Source organism: Eulemur rufifrons, chromosome 10 (genome assembly GCF_041146395.1).
Source record: "Eulemur rufifrons isolate Redbay chromosome 10, OSU_ERuf_1, whole genome shotgun sequence".
In the NCBI taxonomy this organism is placed as follows: Eukaryota; Metazoa; Chordata; class Mammalia; order Primates; family Lemuridae; genus Eulemur; species Eulemur rufifrons.
This window is the reverse complement of record NC_090992.1, coordinates 25,991,851-26,010,989: the sequence shown is the minus strand read 5'-3', so window position 1 is coordinate 26,010,989 and position 19,139 is coordinate 25,991,851. Positions and strand designations below refer to the sequence as shown.

At 44.9% G+C, this 19,139-nt stretch overlaps 1 protein-coding gene across 2 annotated transcripts in view; it reads left to right on the top strand.

The window, feature by feature from the left end:
• The first annotated feature begins 203 nt into the window (after positions 1-203).
• CYFIP2 (cytoplasmic FMR1 interacting protein 2) overlaps positions 204-19,139 on the top strand; it is a 116,437-nt gene continuing 97,501 nt past the window's right edge. For both annotated transcript variants that reach the window (XM_069484312.1, XM_069484311.1), the window contains exons 1-2: positions 204-238; positions 18,173-18,307. In XM_069484312.1, coding sequence (XP_069340413.1) covers positions 18,191-18,307 — 117 coding nt within the window. In that variant the 5' untranslated portion in view covers positions 204-238; positions 18,173-18,190. The remainder of the gene's footprint in view (positions 239-18,172; positions 18,308-19,139) is intronic.

The window sequence follows — 19,139 nt, the reverse complement described above, 5'->3', positions numbered from 1 at the left end:
GGAAGGCCTCATGGGGGGGCGCAGGGAGAGCCCCAGCCGCAGCCATTTCCTGCTCTTTGTGTGACAGCGGCGGCGGCGAAGGGGCCGGGCACCGGGGCGGAGGAGGAGCCGCGGGGCGGGGCGGCGGGCGGGGCCGAGCGCGGGGCTGGCGGCGCGGAGCCCGGCAGAGCATCCTGCGCCCCGGCGCGGGGCACTGCCGTAGCCTCGGGCCCCTCCCCTGGACCTGCCGCAGACCCAGGTAAGCGGCGATCGCAGGCCTCCGCCCGGCACGGGGACCACAATGCTGCTGGGGACGCGGATGCGGCCGTGAGGATGCGCGAGGGGCGAAGCTACTCTCCCCGTCCCCCAGCCCGCGGGGGACGCTCGGCGGCGCGCCCGGGCTAGCGCGGCCTGGAGGCCCCCGGAAGCCCCCAGAGGCCCGGCCTCCGGCTCCGGGCGGCCCCTGTTCCCCGCCGGCCCGCTGAGGGCCGGGCGGCGCGGACCCTCTGCCGGGAGGCGCGGGCACATCGCGGAGGTCGGGCGCCGTGGCAGCTGCAGCTGCAGCAGGTGCGCGGCCTGGGCCGGAGCCGCGGGCCGGAGAGGAGGCGGTGCTAATCTCGGGGACCGGAGACACCTGCAGCGGCTGCGAGCCCGGCGGCGGCGGCGACATCCCCGCGTCCAGGTACTGCAGAGCACAGGCCCCCGCCTCTGTCGCCGCGGCCACCATCACCTCCCCCAGCGCCAGCAAAAGCCCAGAGCCGCCTGGGCCCGCCTGGCAGCCGTCAGCGGCACACAGCGCCCTGCGGCGAACGTGAGATGGGTGGGGCGAGGGACGCAGCGGCGATGTTTGGGGGTGGAGGGCTTTGATGACAGGGTTGGCACGTCTGACCCGCTTTGAAGCATTCTGGCCCACACTAGCATCGCTCTCCCGGCTGGCTGGGGGCAGGGAGGAGGTGGGAGGAAGGGGATGAGTGGGCTGACTCCTGAGGGGAAAGGTTGTGTTTTCTTGAGCTCTGAAGAACCAGGAAGATGCCTCCCTATCTGTTGTGGCTTCTGCTTTTCAGGACGGCCCTATCCTCCCGCCCCCAAGTACAGCCTACCTATGTCCAAAGGAAGAGATGGAGGTGCGCTCTGTTTGGGGATGGGAGCAGGTAGCACGGTCCGACAGCAGGATGGTTCTCTCTACCAAGACGCTGGCTGGAAAGGACACTGACTGCCTAGGTGCCCTCCCCAGCCCAGGGAATCTGACTCTGACCTTTGCCTGTCTACATTCCCCAGCACAGTGGAATCACTCACCGGGGGTTGATGAGCCATCAGCTACCCTTCCAGCTAAGCCAGGAATGGAGCAAGGATCTTTTCGTGCTAGCTCCTGGGTGCTCTCAGTGTGGGCACAGACACTGGGGCAGTCCCTCAGGCACGATGGCCAAAACAGGAGAGTGTTGGTTCCCGTGTTCTCATTTTCCACCTCCTGCCTGTGTCCGATTTAGGGCAGTGGGTCTCACCTTACTCTTGGGCACAGGCTGTGCCAGCAGCCCTGGGGCTCTCAGCACTCGGAAGTCCATACCCGTGGGCAGCCTTGTGAAGGCCTTGAAGGTGGTTTTCTCCACCATAAGACCCCCTCTCTGGGGCCCTCCCTGAGGACTCCCACCTCCACTTCCATTACAGGGCCCCGCCCTTCCCCCATTCTCCAGTGTCAAAATTGTTTTCAGGAAAGGAGCTAGTGAATGCGTTTATCTTGAAGAGCAGCTAAAATACAAAATGGGAATACAAAAGAATTTCCCATTGGATGCAGGGCAGGTGCTTTAGAAGTCACTTGAAAGGAAACAGGGGATGGAGGCATTTTAATGGGGAGCAACAGAAATATTTGCTATCTCTAATGGTGGGATTGCAGATAGTGGGCTGGACGTGGGAGGCGAGCGCTGGGGAGCTCTCTTGGGGAACAGCTCCCTGAAATGACAATATCTAGCAGCTGACAGTTCCGTATTTGGCAAGGGCAGCTTTGGCCCTGAGGGCAGGAATACTATAAGGGTGTACACCTGTGTGTGTGTCTGTGTGTGTAATGGTCAGGGGTAACTGTCACTAAAAGGGGCATTTGTTGAGCACCCAGTGTCCACCTGTGGGATGTGACACACTTTTGCATAGAGTGTTACTCATTAGCTCTGGCTACCATCTGCCAGGGCAGTTATTAGGCAGCAAGAAGAGTCGTGTTGTTGCTTGCAAAGCCAGCGCCTCTAGCTAGTTCTGCACACTGAGCCTCTGGCTGGGGGCATTAGCTCCCTGCTCACTAAGCCGCTTTATTATATTTCCTGGCTAGTTTCGACCGGTTCTGTAGGCACCCAAGGCTGCCTTGTTCAGTCCCAGCTGGAAAATGAAAAGGGAAAAACTTGCTTTAGGCGTTAGGCCAAGAGTGGGGTATACAATCTAGTAAGGTTGGAGAGTTTGCCTCAAATCAAATCAGAGGCTGGCCCAGAGAAAGAAGGAGGCGTGAATTTAACAAACGGTAAAAGGCCCCAGGAGAACACTACATGTCCCTTCTGATAAATCGCACCTTCTCGGGGGTTCAGTGGGCCTCTGCTGCTGTCATTGACCAGAAAGCCAAATTGGGTGATGAATAGGCAACAAGCTAATTAACATTGGGAACGGCGCTCCTGGAACACAGTGCAGGGCTCCCGTCCCCACGTTTAGGGATCGGACTGTGCTCTCAAAGAGGCTTCTTTGGACCACTGCTGGCCCCAGGGGTCCACCAAGGGCTTCACAAAATGGGCTTTTGTAGCCTTCGTGTGGCCACCATAACAATGAGTCTATTTCTTTCCTGGCAAGTATTAATTATTCACTTGTAGTTGACGAATCCAGACATCAGTCACCTCATTGGAGTCTTTGTGAAAGGCCTTTGGTCTTGTCATTCTGCGGAGCTAAGCCATGTCTGGGGTCCAGAGGATGGCCCCTGCAGCAGTCATGGAGGTGGCGGGAGGGGCTGGCTCATGCTGCTGCCCCAAGAGACCAGCTGTGATGGGGGACGGGGAGCTGGAACATCTTCAGAGGATCTTATTAAGTGAAAGATGCGTGAAAGTGCCAAGCAGAGTGCTTAGCACGTAGTAAGTACTATTATATTTTTATTTATTGTTATGTGTATTAATTACATAAGCATTAAGAATTTGGCTCATGTGTGCAGCCAGCACCTTAGCTCTCACCAACCCCTCTACTTCCAGAGCTTTCTTCGATTTTGCTTTTGGGAGGGGAGTTGGTCTCTGAGACCAATAAACTGAGCCCCAGGTTTTCCTGCCAAAGGAAGCGAAAGGAAAGAATGATAACACATGGCGTCAGAGGGGTTTCAGGTGGGAAGTGCTCTTGAGTAGCAGCGGCAGGTGGGTAGAACCTGAGTAGGCCGGGAGAAGGGGGCGGGAATAGGCCGAGCAGAAGCCCAGAGCCATCCTGGCGTTTCAACACGCAGAGCCGGGGGAGGACCTCCTCCTCTGTATATATTCATCATTTTGCAACCCACCGAAGATGTTGAGGGCATGCTCTGCCTCCAAGGCAGACAGAGCAGTGCAGTGGACTCAGGTCACAGGATTTATCCCTGGCTTGCTCTGTGCCTTGAAACCAGCTGCAACCTCTCTGATTTTAAAAATCGAGCCACAGAAAGCAGTCTGCCCAGCCTGTTACCTGCCTGGCGTCAGGGGAGCCCACGGATGGGATAATGTCTATTAATCACAGTCCGAGAAGAAAAGGCCACGGAAATAGAGGAATCTCCTGAATGTGTGGCTGTTTTGGGTAAGTGGCCTGCATTCCTGAAGGAACAGTTTATTAATTATATATTGTGTGGCAGTTTAAGAAGACGAATCTGTGGGCTCTCTGTACTGTCAAGCCAACAGGAAACTGAAAGGCACTCTGTGGCTTACAGATTCTGTCAGGGCCCCTGCATGGCCTTGTCTGCACAAAGACACTTCAGAATTCAGTCAGCTGGGTGGGGGACGCCTCCCAGGACGCAGAGTTTGGATATTGGCTTCCTAGTCGTGGCCGTATGCTGAGGGCTGTGTGTGAGCTGCCATACTTCTTGGGCCTTGACCACAGGGGAGAAAACGAATTGGGTACAAATTCTTTTATTCACTTATTTATTTATTTATTTTGAGACAGAGTCTCACTCTGTTGCCCAGGCTGGAGTGCTGTGGCATCAGCCTAGCTCACAGCAACCTCAAACTCCTGGGCTCAAGCCATCCTCCTGCCTCAGCCTCCCGAGTAGCTGGGACTACAGGCATGCGTCACCATGCCTGGCTAATTTTTCTACATATATTTTTAGATGTCCAGCTAATTTCTTTCTATTTTTAGTAGAGATGGGGTTTTGCTCTTGCTCAGGCTGGTCTCGAACTCCTGAGCTCAAACAATCCTCCCGCCTCGGCCTCCCAGAGTGCTAGGATTACAGGCGTGAGCCACCGCGGGTACAGATTCTTGAAAGAGATTGTTTAGGGAAGGCAGAGCTGGAGTTCAGGCAGAGTTTCTCGCAGAGATCATTCTGGTCGAGTGGCATTTGATAGACTTACATGGCGACTCCGAAACAGCACGATGAGGGGAACGTAAACAGGCGAGACACCTGAGAGACACCCAGTGATGACATCAGTAGGCCTTTTGTGTGTTTACGTCATTGTTGGGTCCTTGTAGAGCAGCGGTTCTCAGACTTTTACCTCTGGGTGGAACAGAGGGATGTTTAGTGTGTCCGTGTTTTCTCAGTAAGGTGGGAGGTGAGGTCCTCTGCGGCAAGTAAGTTAGGAAACTTCAGGAGACTTCCGGGGTTAGGAATAGCTGCCTCTGTGGATGGAATAAGAAATCAGCTGAGGGTGAATGAGAGAATTGTCTGACTTCGCTGAAGACCCAGCTGCAATCAAAGAGAATCTTTAGGACTGAGCCTCAGAGGAGACACTCAGTGTTAGGTGAAGGAATACCTGAGAACTATTTGTGCTTTTACAATGTGATGCTTGAAGGCCCATTTTGGTGACATATGAATGGTGAGACAAGAATTCAAACTGGGGGTCAGCCCTCAGCCTCCAAATCTGTTACATCTCCATATGCGAAAGAGAATTGAGGGCCTGCCTCTTACGGTTTCAGGTGGAAACTGTATGGCAGAAGAATTTTCTAGAGAAGTCTCCTCAGATTCTTATGGTAATAAGGCTGACAGGTACGGGGCCTTAGAGAACCGTGATGTTTTAACTTCTTCCTCTTGTTTTAAACCAGAAGACATGTATTTTGGTCACTGGCTCATGCATTCAACAAATCATTCCTGAAGTTTTAATCAAGTAATGCCTGGTATGTGCCTAGCTCTGTGCTGGTTGCTATGGGTCAAACCCAGAAAAGATGACTCTCCTGGCATCCTCGGTGATCCAGAGAGTTAGCAAAATGAGAGTTTATAATGCAGTAGGAAATTGTGAACTCTAGACGGTGCTATGGGAATTCAGAGAAATGAAAGTTACTGAGGGGTTTGGTGGGTCAGACCTTTGTGGAAGAGGCATATCTTGGCTTGGGCTTTGACAGATGGTTGGTAGGATTTGAGAAGAGGAAAGGACAGTCCGCAAGGGAGTAGAGATGGTTTGAGCAAAGGCACAAAGCAAGAATGTCCTCACACAGGTTTCTGATGCCCCCTGTACATCTTGGCCACAGTGGATGGTCCACATGGTCCGTAAGGTGTGGTCTTTAAGGAAGCCGTTTAGATGGAATGTCCCAGCTATAGTTATGGCCATTTGCTTTAGACTTGAAAGGGCCCTGAGAGAAGTTCGAGTCTAGTGATTCTCACCTGGCTGGTTTTGTTGTTGTTGTTGTTGTTGTTTAGTACACATAATGGACAGTATTGACAAGCTCAACACATCACACCCTGCAGCCACACCTCCGGCTCCACCCCATTGATGAACAGGCAAGCAATGATATTATGGGGGAACCTTGAGCCCTTGCCTCACAAATAATCCAAAGTACTTGTTTGCAAACCTCAGTATTTAAACCGTTATTACCATAAGGTAGCTGCGACAACCTTCACAATGCAGGTTTTGCCATCACGGTTGAGACAGAACCTCCCTATTTGACAGAAAGAGAAATTTACCCCTTTAAAGTGAGTGCAAATGTGATTTAGGGGTCTCAGTCTTCAGTCTGAGCCATGTTCAAATTGCAGTTTCACACCGGTGAAGCAGAGGTCTGCATGTTCCGATCTGATGGCCAGACCAGAAGTCTCGCTCTGTGTCTCCATAGCAGGTGCGGTGGCTTCCCTTTCTGAGTTTTAGCAGGTGCCTCTGAGAGGCAGCTCCTCTCTCAGGGTTACAAATCACTTTGCTGTCCCTCATGTGATGGCCTGTCAGGGCCCCAACAGGAGCGAATCAGCAAGCCACCATGGGTGGCACGGCCTTCCCTCCTGCGAGGATGAGGGCCTACCCCTGAGCTGCTAGTGTCTGCTTGGTTTCGCCGGAAAGGCCTCTCAACCCTGACAACACAGGAAGCACCTGAGTAAAACGGCAAATGAAGTGGCCAGGCCCTGAGCCCCACCAAGATCTTTTTCTCTGCCTCTCCATAAACAATCAGGAGGGTAGGCCTTCCCTGGAGGCTCAAGTTGAGGCTGACTTGGACTTCTCTGTTCTGACCTCAGGTCCCCTGGGTGGAGAGAAGCTGCAAGTGACAGGGCCTCTGGTCCCAGAAGACAGGCAGTGAGGGACTTAAACAGTAAAGACTGGCTTGCCAGTCAGTGCCGTGTACCAGCCAGCTGTCTGAGCTGCTAGAGAGGAGGCCTGGGGTTGTTGTCTTTTGAGGTAAATTATTAAACTTTGATCAAAGCAGTACATGCACATGATTTTAAAAAAAAAGCAAGTAGCATCGAAAGACTCAATAAAAAAAACCACCACCCAGTGCCCACCTTCCCCTAGAGGCTGCCGCTTTTAACTCGCTGTTAACTTGCCGTTTCTCCAGTAGCTGCCTTCAGGCCGCTAGGCGATATGCTTGCACTGCTGTTTCTGGATTTATCTATTCTGCACGTTGTCTGTTTACTTCCTGCTGTGATGGATGACGATTTCTTACACCATCCGCCTCACTCCCCTGCCCCCATCTCCCGATTTAGGAAGAGCTCTATTTTATCCTGAATCCTTTTTAAAGCATCTGCATTATTAAGATGTGTAAATGATGAGCACAGGAGGGCCAAGTCATGTCCTTTGATTGTATTTCCTTTCTTGTACGGCTTTTTGTTTTGTTGCAGAATTAGAGCTCTTTCTTTCTTTCTTAAAAATATTTCTCTTTTTCTTTCAAGCTCTGTCCTAGCAGTTATTGTGCTGTGTTCCCTTGTCTTCTCAGGAAGTTGCGTGGCTAGCCCCAGCTCTGTCCCTAACCAGCCAAGTGACTGCACAAGTCCCTTCTCTTCTCCAGGCCTCGGTTTCCTCCTCAATGGGAGCAGAGCTAGGCTCCCTTCTTGTTCTCATTCTAAGCCTCACAGCCCATAACCCCACCCACCTCAAAGGGTTTTATCATCAGAGAAGACTTTTCTGCAGGGTGGGGCAGTCTCAGTACCTGACAGATGGCAGCAAAACAAAAACAGGCATGGGAGGGACCAAGCAGGCTAGTTTGGGACCCGCTGCAGGGTGGTTCATTTCAGCCCTGCAGTTTACAGGGCCACTCAGTGGGGTAGCGTGGGTGTGTCTGTGGCTCTTTCTCTCCACTTTGCTCACCACAGCCTCTGTTTGTAGGGGTGGCATCATAATCCCCAAACTCCCCCAGCTCCTGCTCCACTTCCAGCTCTCTTTGTACCCCTCCTGCTTATGTTATACCCCAAATTTCCCAGAAGTAGTTATAACAATACTAACATTTTCTGACAATAGCTTTATTGAGATACAGTTCACATACTATACAATTCTATTTTAAACATACAGTTCAGTGATTTTTAGTATGTTTGCAGAGATGTGCAACCGTAATCACAGTTGATTTTAGAGCACCCCAGAAAGAAACCTCATGCCCTTTCGCAGTACCACCTGTTTCCTCCAACCCCCAGCAGCCCCAGGCAGCCACTGATCTGCTTTATATCTCCATAGAGTTGCCTATTCCGGACATGTTGTGTAAATGGAATATTACAGTATGGGAACCAGTTTCTTTCACTTAGCATATTTTCAAGGTTTTCTATGTTGTAGCAAGTATCAGTACTTCATTCCTTTTTATGGCTGAGTAATAGTCCAGTGTGTGAATATACCACATTTTATTGATCAGTTGATGGACATTTGAGTTATTCCACTTTTTGGCTATTACAAATAATGCTGCTATGAACATCCATGTACAAGTTTTTGTGTGTCCATTTCTCTTTGGGTTATACCTAGAAATAGAGTTGCTGGGTCATATGGTAACTCTGTGCTTAAAAATTTGTGGGACTGCCAATCCTTTTTCCAACGTTGCTGCACCATTTTGCATTCCCACTAGCAATGGTATTTCTAATTTCTCCACATCCTCGCCAGTGCTTGTGATTGTCAGCCCTTTTTATTATAGTCATCCTACGGGGTGTAAAGTGGTATCATGTAGTTTTTCCCTGATGACCAAAATTATTAATCTTTTCATGTGCTTATTGGCTATCTGTGTATCTTCTTTGGAGAAAAGTCTCTTCAGATCCTTTGCCTATTTTTAAAATTGGGTAATTTGTCTTTTTATTATAGAGTTTTAAGAATTCTTTATTCCATATACTTAACATATATATATGATTTGATAAGAAAATATTTTCTTCCATTTTGTAGATTGTCTTTCACTTTCTCAATGGTGTCCTTTGAAGCATGAAAGTTTTTACTTTTGATGATATCTGGTTTATTTTTTATTTTGTTGGTATTTTTGGTGTTATTACATAATTAAAGAGGTCACAAAGATGGACTCCTATGTTTTCTTCTAGGAGTTTTATAGTTTTAGTTCTTACAAAAATCTTTGATCCATTTTGAGTTAATGTGTTATGTGGTATGAGGTAAGGGTTCAACTTCGTTCTTTTGCATGAGGCTGTCCAGTTGTCCCAGCACTGTTTGTTGAAAAGAGTATTCTTTCTCCATTGAATTTTCTTGGTACTCTTGTAAAAAATCAACTGACCATAAATGTGAGGGTTTATTTCTAGATTCTCAGTTCTGTTTCATTGATCTATTGTTGTTTATTCTCTGCCTTCATGCCAGCACCACACTGTTTTGATTACTGTAACTTTGTAGTAAGTGTTGAAATCAGGAAGTGTGAATCCTCCAATTTTGTTTTTTTTCTCCCCGCCTCAAGATTTATTTGGCTATCCTAGGTGGGTACCTTGAATTTCCATATGAATTTTAGAATCAACTTCTCAATTTCTGCAAGAAGCCAGCTGAGATTTTGGTAGAGATTGTGTTGAATCTGTAGATCAATTTGGAGAGCATTGCCACCTTAACAGTATGTCTTCCAGTCTATAAACATGGGATATCTTTTCGTTTATTTAGGTTGTCTTTAATTTTTTTAAACAATGTTTTATAGTTTATGTAGCATATGTTTTGCACTTATTTTGTTAAATTTGTTCCTAAAGTATTGTATTCTTTTTGATGCTACTATAAATAGAATTATTTTCTTAATTTCCTTTTCAGATTGTGCATTGCTAGTGTATAGAGATACAACTGATTTTTGTACATTGATATTGTATCCTGCAAACTTGCTGAACTTGTTCAGAATTTTAATAGTTTTTTGGTGGAATTTTTGAAGGATTTTCTACATGTAAGATTATGTCATCTGCAAATAGAAATAGTTTTACTTCTTCCTTTCTAATCTCATTGCTTTTATTTAATTTTCTTGCCTAATTACCTTGGCTAGAATCTCCAGTACAATGTTGAATGGCAATGGCGAGACCAGACTTTGTCTTGTTCCTGATCTGAGGAGGAAAGCATTCAGTCTTTCACCGTTTAGTCTGAGTTAGCTAAGGGTTTTTTGTAGCCACTCTTTATCAGGTTGAGGATGTTCTCTATTTCTAGTTTTTTAAACGTTCTTATCATGAACGGGTGTGAGATTTTGTCAAGTGCATTTTCTGTGTGTATTGAGATGATCATGTGGTTTTTGTCCTTTATTCTATTGATATGGCTTATTAATTGATTTTGTGATGTTAATGTTAAGCCAGTCTTATATTCCAGGGATAAATCTCACTTGGTTGTGGTGTATAAGCCTTTTTACATGTTGCTGGATACAGTTTTGTCAGGACACTAACTTTTATTAAGTACTTTCTACCTGTTATGCCATTTACATGGATTAACTCTTTTGGTTTTCAAAGCCTATATGATAGGAACTATTTTTATACCTCATATCAAAGATAAGGAAAGTGATGCTCAGATAAGTTATGTAACCTACTCACGATCACACAGCCAGGTATTAGCAGAGTCAAGATTGTAACGCAAGCCATCCAGTTCACTACTACATTAAAACGCCTCTCGTATGCTTATCAGTGGTGGGCATGAGAAAATTTTCAGATGTACCCAGACCTGTGCTTGTTTTCATTACTTTTATTTTTTATGATTCCCCTCTGTTAATGGAAAGTGATACTGGCTTTCTATTTGTGATTGTGACATAAAGCTTTCTTCTAAAGTATATTGATAAAGTGGCAAAAAAAAGAATTTCCTTAGAAAAAATTATTAAGTAAATAATTATACTGGAAGTTTACAGATAGACTGTATATTCTATTCTGATTTAAGTTTTTTTTTTCCTTTTTTTTAGGTTTTTTTTTTTTTCAAGACAGAGTCTCACTTGTTGCCCAGGCTAGACTAGCTCACAGCAACCTCAAACTCCTGGGCTCAAGCGATCCTGCTGCCTCAGCCTCCCGAGTAGCTGGGATTGCAGGCATGTGCCACCATACCTGGCTAATTTTTTCTATATATTTTCTTAGTTGTCCATATAATTTCTTTCTATTTTTAGTAGAGACGGGGTCTCGCTCTTGCTCAGGCTGGTCTCGAACTCCTGACCTTGAACGATCCTCCCGCCTCGGCTTCCCAGAGTGCTAGGATTATAGGCGCGAGTCATTGGGGGTGCCCGGCCTCCATTCTGATTTAAATTATCTATGTTATTAATAGTGAAGGAGAAGGAGTGGGAAAACTAGAAATGAAGACATGGCCAACTTCAGGTCATCTCATTTCTCCTACGTTGTCAGGAGATTCAGGTATATTCATGCATTCTTTCATTTGACACTTCCCCAGTGCCTAACGTGTTTATGGCACTGTGCCAAGGTCTTTGAGGTTTTCAGTGATGCATAAGAAAATTGTCCCTGACCTTGAGAGCTCCCTGGTTCTACTCTAGGGAGGGCATATATGTTTTATTTCAGGAGCAAACCCAGATTGATTGCTAGTGTCTGTCTGGAGCTCAGTATTTCATGAGAAGGAAGGACTGCGAGGCTGGCTGTGGACTCAGAGTGACATAGAGTCATTATCAATTAGCAATGTCTGTCCTGGCATGGGAGGAGAAGTACCAGTACTTGGGTCCCTTCTGAGGCAGAAAATATGGGAAGAGAGGTACACATGTCATAGAGAGGAGAGACCTTGAAGGATGGATGAAAACAGCACATGCAATGTTAGGAAAGAGACTTTATTTCATAGTTCACCATTTATAAAATATTAAAGCTTATAACTTTAAGTACTCAGACATTAAATGTGGCAGCCATTTTGATGGAGTTCTTTATAAAATATAAATGGGTTTTTGGTATTTATGTTTCTTTTCTCCCTTCACTTTTTTACAAACCTACCATCTTGGACCTAGTGTACCTTTCTTGATGTCTTGGGCTCACTGGTCATCCACTCATTGAACAGATCTTTACCGAGTTACAAGTGCATGCTCAGCATAGAAACTGGGTGTGAGTTAGGCACAGTGCTTGCCCTCAAGGAGCTTATAATAGGGCAGCAGAGAAAACATGATAAATCGCATGACAAAGTATTGTAGCTGCTACGAAAGAAGGAACACCCTATGTTCAGTGAGGACCAACAGAAAGTGGATTCAGGTAGTGCTTGGCATCAGAAAGACTTCTTAAAGAGTTCATCATTTTCTTAGGTCTCTTCCAGCTCTAGGATCATTTTGGCAACATGTGAAGTACTTGTTGGGGTTCTGTTCTGTACCATGATATTGGTGATATTTCTGCAGGCTATTGAGCTATGTAGAGCTCTTGCTTCTACACTCAGGGATCCTGATTCCTATTACCTATATGGATTTTCTCTCCATCTCATTTAGCACTGTCTCTCTCCACTGTTAGGCCTGCTGCTCTCAGCATCTAGGTGGCTCCTAACCTGTGGTTTTATCTTACAGACTGGTACAGGTAATATCTTAAAAGTGGCTTCAAGTGGCTAAGGTGGGGTTTGAAGCTGCAGGGTCTGACTGTTGGATAAGTGGATTGTTCCTATAAAACTTTTCACTTCCAGCCTATTCAATACAAGCTGCATGGTCTATTTTGGTGAACTCTCTGGAATTCTTTTAAGATAAACACAAACAGTTGTGTTCCTGCTTGGCTCCCACACCTGTGAAGAAGCTGGCTTCGATGAATGAAGGGGGGTCAGCTCCATGGGAGACCCTGTGACCTGTGGAGTCACGCTGGGTCACAGCAAACTTCACTTCCCACACAATCTCCAAACACACCCGGCTCACACCCAGGATGGAACAGCAGGCTATGATCCAGATTCTTTCTTTGGATTTTTCTTTGCTTAGTCAAATGCCACCCTAAATACTGTCATGCCTCACTTAATGACAGGGAGATGTTCTAAGAAATGCGTCTTTAGGCGATTTCTCATAGAGAATGTCATAGGGTGTGCTCACACAAGCCTAGATGGTATAGCCACTGTGCACCCAGGCTATCTGGTATAGCCTATTGCTCCTGGGCAGCAAACCTGTACAGAATGTCACTGTACTGAACAACTGTAGGCAGTTGTAACACAGGGGTAAGCGTTTGTGTATCTAAACATATTTAAACATAAAAAAGTACAGTAAAAATATGGCATTACACTCTTACGGGACCACGTGCAGTCTGTTGTTAACCAATCGTTATGCAGCACATTTTTTAATAGGAACAATCTAAGCCTCCCTTTTATTCTTATATTTATATATCTATTTACATAATATTTTCTTTGTCTATATAAATATACATGTATATGCATGTGTGTACGGATATTGGACGTGTGTACGTGTGTGTATGTAGCCTCTAGCTACAGAGCTGTACAGACAGGGGAAAATAGTTCTTGGCCTCTTGTTCATGAAACCCAAAGGTGACAGTTACCGAATCTTTCTAGCTTGGTGGAGTCTTGTTCTTCTTGAGGAGGGAAAAGGCAGTCAAACTAGGAAAAAAGTGCTTGGCACCTTTCAAACGGTAGAAAAACAGGTGTGGTCTGAAAGAAAAGGCGTAGAACTGGGAGTTGAGATATCTCATTTCTGCTCTACCTCTGCCACTAGCTGACCATGTGACCTTGAATGAAAGCATTTACTTCTCTGTAACACAGTGTCCTTATTAGAACAACAGCAAAAATGACAAGTGCCTGGTCAAATTTGCCGGATAGCTATGATTGAGAAAATCAATGTGAAAGATCTATAGAATTGGGATATTAGTGCAATAATATCCTATAATGATAATAATAATAGTAATGCTATCCCTTTTTTGTAGGAGAATTGTTGCAATGTTTAATTCATCCACGCTGTTAAAAACAGGCTATAGACTAGCTGATGTTAAACAAAATTATAGGAGAGGCCATAGGCTGAGCTCCTGCACTAGGCCCCAACAGACCAGACCAAACCAAAATGGAGTCACTCATGCTAAATGCCTCATAATCAAATTGAAACTTTAAGGAAGCAGATAGATTCCCAAACAGACTAGTTCTTTCTGAAAACAAGATTCAAGTCTACCTGAGTCAGCAGAATAAGGAAGTCCCCTCTGCTTTAATCCTTACAAAAAGCAGATGTTAACCAATTAGCATTTTTCCCCCTGTTGTTTTATTTCCTTGTTCCCACCTTACCAACCTCACTTTCTTGCTATTACCCAATGGGAGCTTTCATTCTATTTTGTGGAATAGCAGCTGCCCAATTCATCAATCGACAATAAAAGCCAATTAGATCTATATGTTTTTGTAATGTTGCCTTTTGACACTAACATTTCCTGAATGCTTATTCTTTGTTGGCTACTGTGTTATGTATTCCACATGTTGTAAAGTTATATAATCCTCAGAATAAATCACTGAGGACAGGCACTATTATAAATTATCACCTATTTAAAGATGAGTTCAGAGTGGTTAAGTAACATGCTGTGGTTATATAAGTGGTAAGTGACAGATAACAGATTTGAACCCAAACACAAGTTTACCCCCTATACTAGCCTAGTATTCTACTTCAGTAAAAATATCTTACTTTTTCATTTTCTTTCCAGAAACTCAAACAAACAGAAAATGATCATGTGAATATTTTGCTTACGGGGTAGCAGGGTTCAGGGTGTGGGTGTCAGAACCCGCATTCCCAAAGCCAGGTTCTGCTGGCACCAGTCCTGCATTTGTGGAGCCGATTCCCCTCTTGATTGGGGTCTGCCAAGTCACCACAGCCTGCCGGCCCCTAAAGCCTTTCTACGCAGCAAATTGCCCGTGAGCCCAATGTTATTACTGCCGTCAGTGAAGCCAGGCCGCTGACTTTGAGTTTGTTATAAAGACACTGAATTTAAATCTGCCATGAATGCCCCACACTGACAAGTTGCAGCTGTGTTTGGTAAATGATTCTCCCAGAGCACTGTTAATTTTAAAATATTTTCTTAATTTCTCTTCCAAAATGAAAAAAAAATGGTCACATGGTCATAGACTGAATTATTTTCATCTGGAAGATTGCATAACAGGCAGCAACTCAGGCAGAAAAGAAGTACATACTTATTTTCATGTATACCTCCGTTCACATTTCCAGAACATTTTTTCCTTCTGATTGATGGTGAATTTGTCAGCACTTGAACTAAAAAATCTCTGATTTCCTTCTCCCTTAGGCAGTGAGTGATCTACAAACACTCACAGACATCCATTAGAGAAGCTGTATTTGCAGGAAGAAAAGAAAGATTGCATTAATGTAAACAAAGACTCTTAACGTATTGACTTTGTAGGTTGTTCACCTATTAATTCTCTTCAAGGGAAGTGAAGGGGTACTATTGTGTTAAAGGGGAAAACCTTAAGGGTTATTTTGGCAAATGAGTATTTTTAAGTTTGAGAAGCCCAGAAGAAACGCAGTTATAGGAAAAAGAAGGGAAGTTGCATAAGAGCTGGGAGCATATAAACTGATCTCCAGGGGGTTTTATGGAAAATTTTAAACATATATAAAATTGGGAAAAAGATACAGTAAATCCCTATGTGTTCATCACACACCATCAACAATTATTAACTCATGGCTGGTTTTCTTTCATCTGTTATTCATTCCTCTCCCATCTAATATTATTTAGAAGCAAACTCCTATACCATGTTATCTATATTTTGGTAAATACTTCTAGAAGATAAGGACTCTCTTAAAAACATAACCTTTTTTTTTTCCTTTTCCAATGAACATAATTTCTTTCTTTTTTTTTTTTATTTTTTTTTATTTCATCTTGTTATGGGGGATACAGAATTGCAGGTTACATACGTTGCTCCTGCACCGCCCCTCCCCCCAAGCCAGAGCTCCAGGCATGTCTGTTCCCCAGGTCGTGCGCGTAAAAACATAACCTTGATATCATCACACCTAAAAAAAAAAACCCCACTATTTTCTTAATACTATCAAATATCCAATCAGTATTAATTTTCCAATAAATGTTACAATTTTATTTTCATGGTGGTTTGTTTGAAATAGAACACGTGATAGTGTGTGTTAGGTCTCTTTAAAATCTATAGCTTCACCCTCCATTTTTTTTTTTCCTTGCCGTATATTTGTTGAAGACACTGAGTCATTTGTCCAGCGGAGTTTGTCGTAGATTATATTGTACTGATTGTGTCACTGAGGTGTTTTATATCATGTTCTTCTGCCCTCTGCATTTCCTTTGAATCGGCATCAAAGGCCTGATTAGATTCAGGTGCTTTGTTTTGGGCCCAGCAGCCTTCAGAGGAGATGGTGTGTTTTTCTATCAGGAGGCACATAATATCTGAGCCTCTGTTTGCTCATCTATAAAATGGGAATAATCATAGTACCAACCTTTGTAGGGTAGATGCAAGATAAAAAAATAGTCAAGTGCTCTGCACAGTGTCTGACACAGAGCAAGGGCTACAGAAACATTAATTTCATCATTATTCTTTGAGCTAATGAAGAGAATTCTTAAGGCTTTGGAGGTTGTAGACCATTATGCCCAGTAAAACAATTAACTCCTCCTGTAAAATGGACTTAATAGTAACATAAGAAAGAAGACAGTCTTCTTTTATGGATTGGCAAGTGGTTTTGCTGTAGAACCTAATGCCACACTGCTTAGGTGTGGAGGGGGCCTGAAACCACCCTGGAAGGCCAGGCTTCTGCAGAGGACAAAGGGGGACATTACTTCTGAGCTCCATGTGCTCTCATTGAATGTGGCCTTCACTGTTGCCCTAGAACATGACATGACGGGAAGGTGTGTTCGACAACTCGGTGAACTGTGAATCTAGTTAGCTGCTCAGCCGTGGAAGCTCAGCCCTGATCTGCCCTCCCAACCTTGGGTCCAAAGGAGATGTTAGTGTAGGGGCAGCGTGACCTCCTGACCTCTGTAGCTGTTTCAGCCCTTTGCAGCCCCTGGACCGAATTCTCATGTTCATGGTCCTTTTCCTCCCTGACAGCCATGGTTCCTAAATAGCAAGGCAAACTCACTGACATTCACAGGAGAAATTCCAGCCCTCACACCGTCTCACACCTCCCTGGGATTGGAGCTGGGGAGGGAGGGGTTCCTGGACCAGTACAGTGGCCCTTCTCTTTGTGTCCTTCTTATTCGTGTGTATTTAAGGGTTGGCTTTATTATTATGAATCTTTTTATGAAACTCAGTTTTTAGGTTTTTTTGTTCACTTCTACTGTTTGTGTTTTATTTTGCTTGTTTTGGGGTTTTTTTTTCTGCATTATTTCTGCTTCTGTAATTATCAATCCTTCTCCTCTCATTTCTCTGGGTTGATTTTCGTTCTCAAGATTTCTGAATGGGACATTAAGTTCATTTAGTTCCACTTTTCTTATTTTCTACTAAATGCATTTGAGACATTTATTAGTGTTCTCTACCTTTCAGTCCTAAATATTATATCATTTCTATTTGAATTCCTCTTTAGCTATGAATAACCTTAAATGTGTTTTATAAATTTTCAAAGGCATGCGACTTTTTTTTTTTGCTATCATTTGCATTATTGATTTCTAATTTCATTGCATTGTTATCAATGAATGTGACTTCTAGGCTGTCATTTTTGGAGGAAACTTATGGGAACCTGATTGATAGCCTAAATCATGATTAGTTTTCAATCAGTGTTTCATGTATGTTTGAGGGAAAAAATAAGCACTCTGTTTGCTGGATGCTGAGTTCTTAAAATTGCCATTAGCTGGAGTTGGGGAACTGCACTGTTCAGATCCTCATCAGCTTTACCGCCAAAGTTACCATCAAAGCAGTGCACTCTGCCAGGGTCTAAGGACACAAAAATGTCCATTTAGGGTTGACTTGTTTGGCTTACAAAACAGACCCAGGCCAAAGAAGATGATGGCTCTTCCATCTTTGCAAGCAAGGTTGGTTTGCAGGACTTGAGTTCTTTTAGTCCCAACTCAGCCTAAAATCCTAGGCTCTGGTTTCTAGTCGATTATCATAGCTGTCATGACCACGGATAATTGTGTTCTGCAATAATTTCAGAATGGAACACATGCATATCCTTCTCATGAACAAAAGGTGAGGGGGCTAACCGTGACCCGTGTCCTAGCTTCCAGCATTCCTGGAGGCCCTTTCCCTTGGTTGTGTGGGAACTTCTCTGAGCCTTGTTTTTTCTTCACTTATGTGGATGGAGTGCCACCTTCCATGGTGACCACAGAGGGTTGTGGGGAGGGTCAGCCAAGATCATAGACACGAATGACCTTTGTTAGCTGAAAAAAGATCCTCAAATATAAAAGGTACAGGCAGAGTGCACCTTGTCAAGAAGTGGCGAGGGAAGTGTTCTCAATGTTTCTTAACCTATTTTATTCTCCAAAAGGAACCTGGACATGGTGAGGTTGGGAGAAATGTTTGGAGGCCCCTGAAATTCTCCATTGTCCTTCTCTTCCTTTCCCATGGTGCAGAATACAGAAACTACAGCCATGACCACGCACGTCACCCTGGAAGATGCCCTGTCCAACGTGGACCTGCTGGAAGAGCTGCCCCTCCCTGACCAGCAGCCATGCATCGAGCCTCCGCCCTCCTCCATCATGTACCAGGTAACAAACAGCAGATAGCTCCAGGGGGCCCAGGAACCCTGGGGATCCCCTAAGAAGGTTTGCCCTGAGGCAGAGGGAAGAGGAGGTCTGCATCTAGAAGGTGAAGGGCCATGAGCTGATAGAGTCCCCTGTGCACTCGTGGAGCCGAGAGTAAGGCATAGATTAGCTAGTGAGTGTGCACCAGGACTGTTTCCCCGCCCCAGGGAAGTCTTGTTGGTCTGCTCTGACCCCAGATACCTTCCTGGCTGTTCTGGCAGCTGCACCAACCAAGGTTTTGGTAGCTCTGACCTCATGAATTAAATATTGCAATTTAAAAACCCCTAGAGCCTGCTTGGGTAATTACTTTTCCTTCATGTATGTGAAAAGAGCTCGACAACTCCCCATAGCAGCCAATGGCCCAGGGAAGCTGGTCACAGTTGTTTGCTTTTGCCTAAGAGAGTAGAGCTTGTGATAAACCACTATCAGATTGTTCAAAGCCATGATCCATGCGGGCGTGGGGGATGGGGGGTGTCCATGCAGCCGGAGTCAGCCTCGCAAAGAGTCCCTTGTCTGGTTGTGCCAGGCCAGATGCCACGTTAAGAAAGGATACGTTAATTTCAAAATTTTAGCTGTATTTGACCTTTTGAAAGTTCTTGGACTGCTAAAGGAGAGTAAATATAAATGCATAATATATTTTTAATTTCATTAAGTGGTTAGATTTATTAAGCACATACTTGAAGTTTCAACTCATAAGCTTGGTTTTCACATCTTCTAACCAAAATTAAATTTTTAATCATGTAATTATCTTTTTAGTACAAGCAATACTAAAAGCTATAACAGAAGTTTCCCTGTA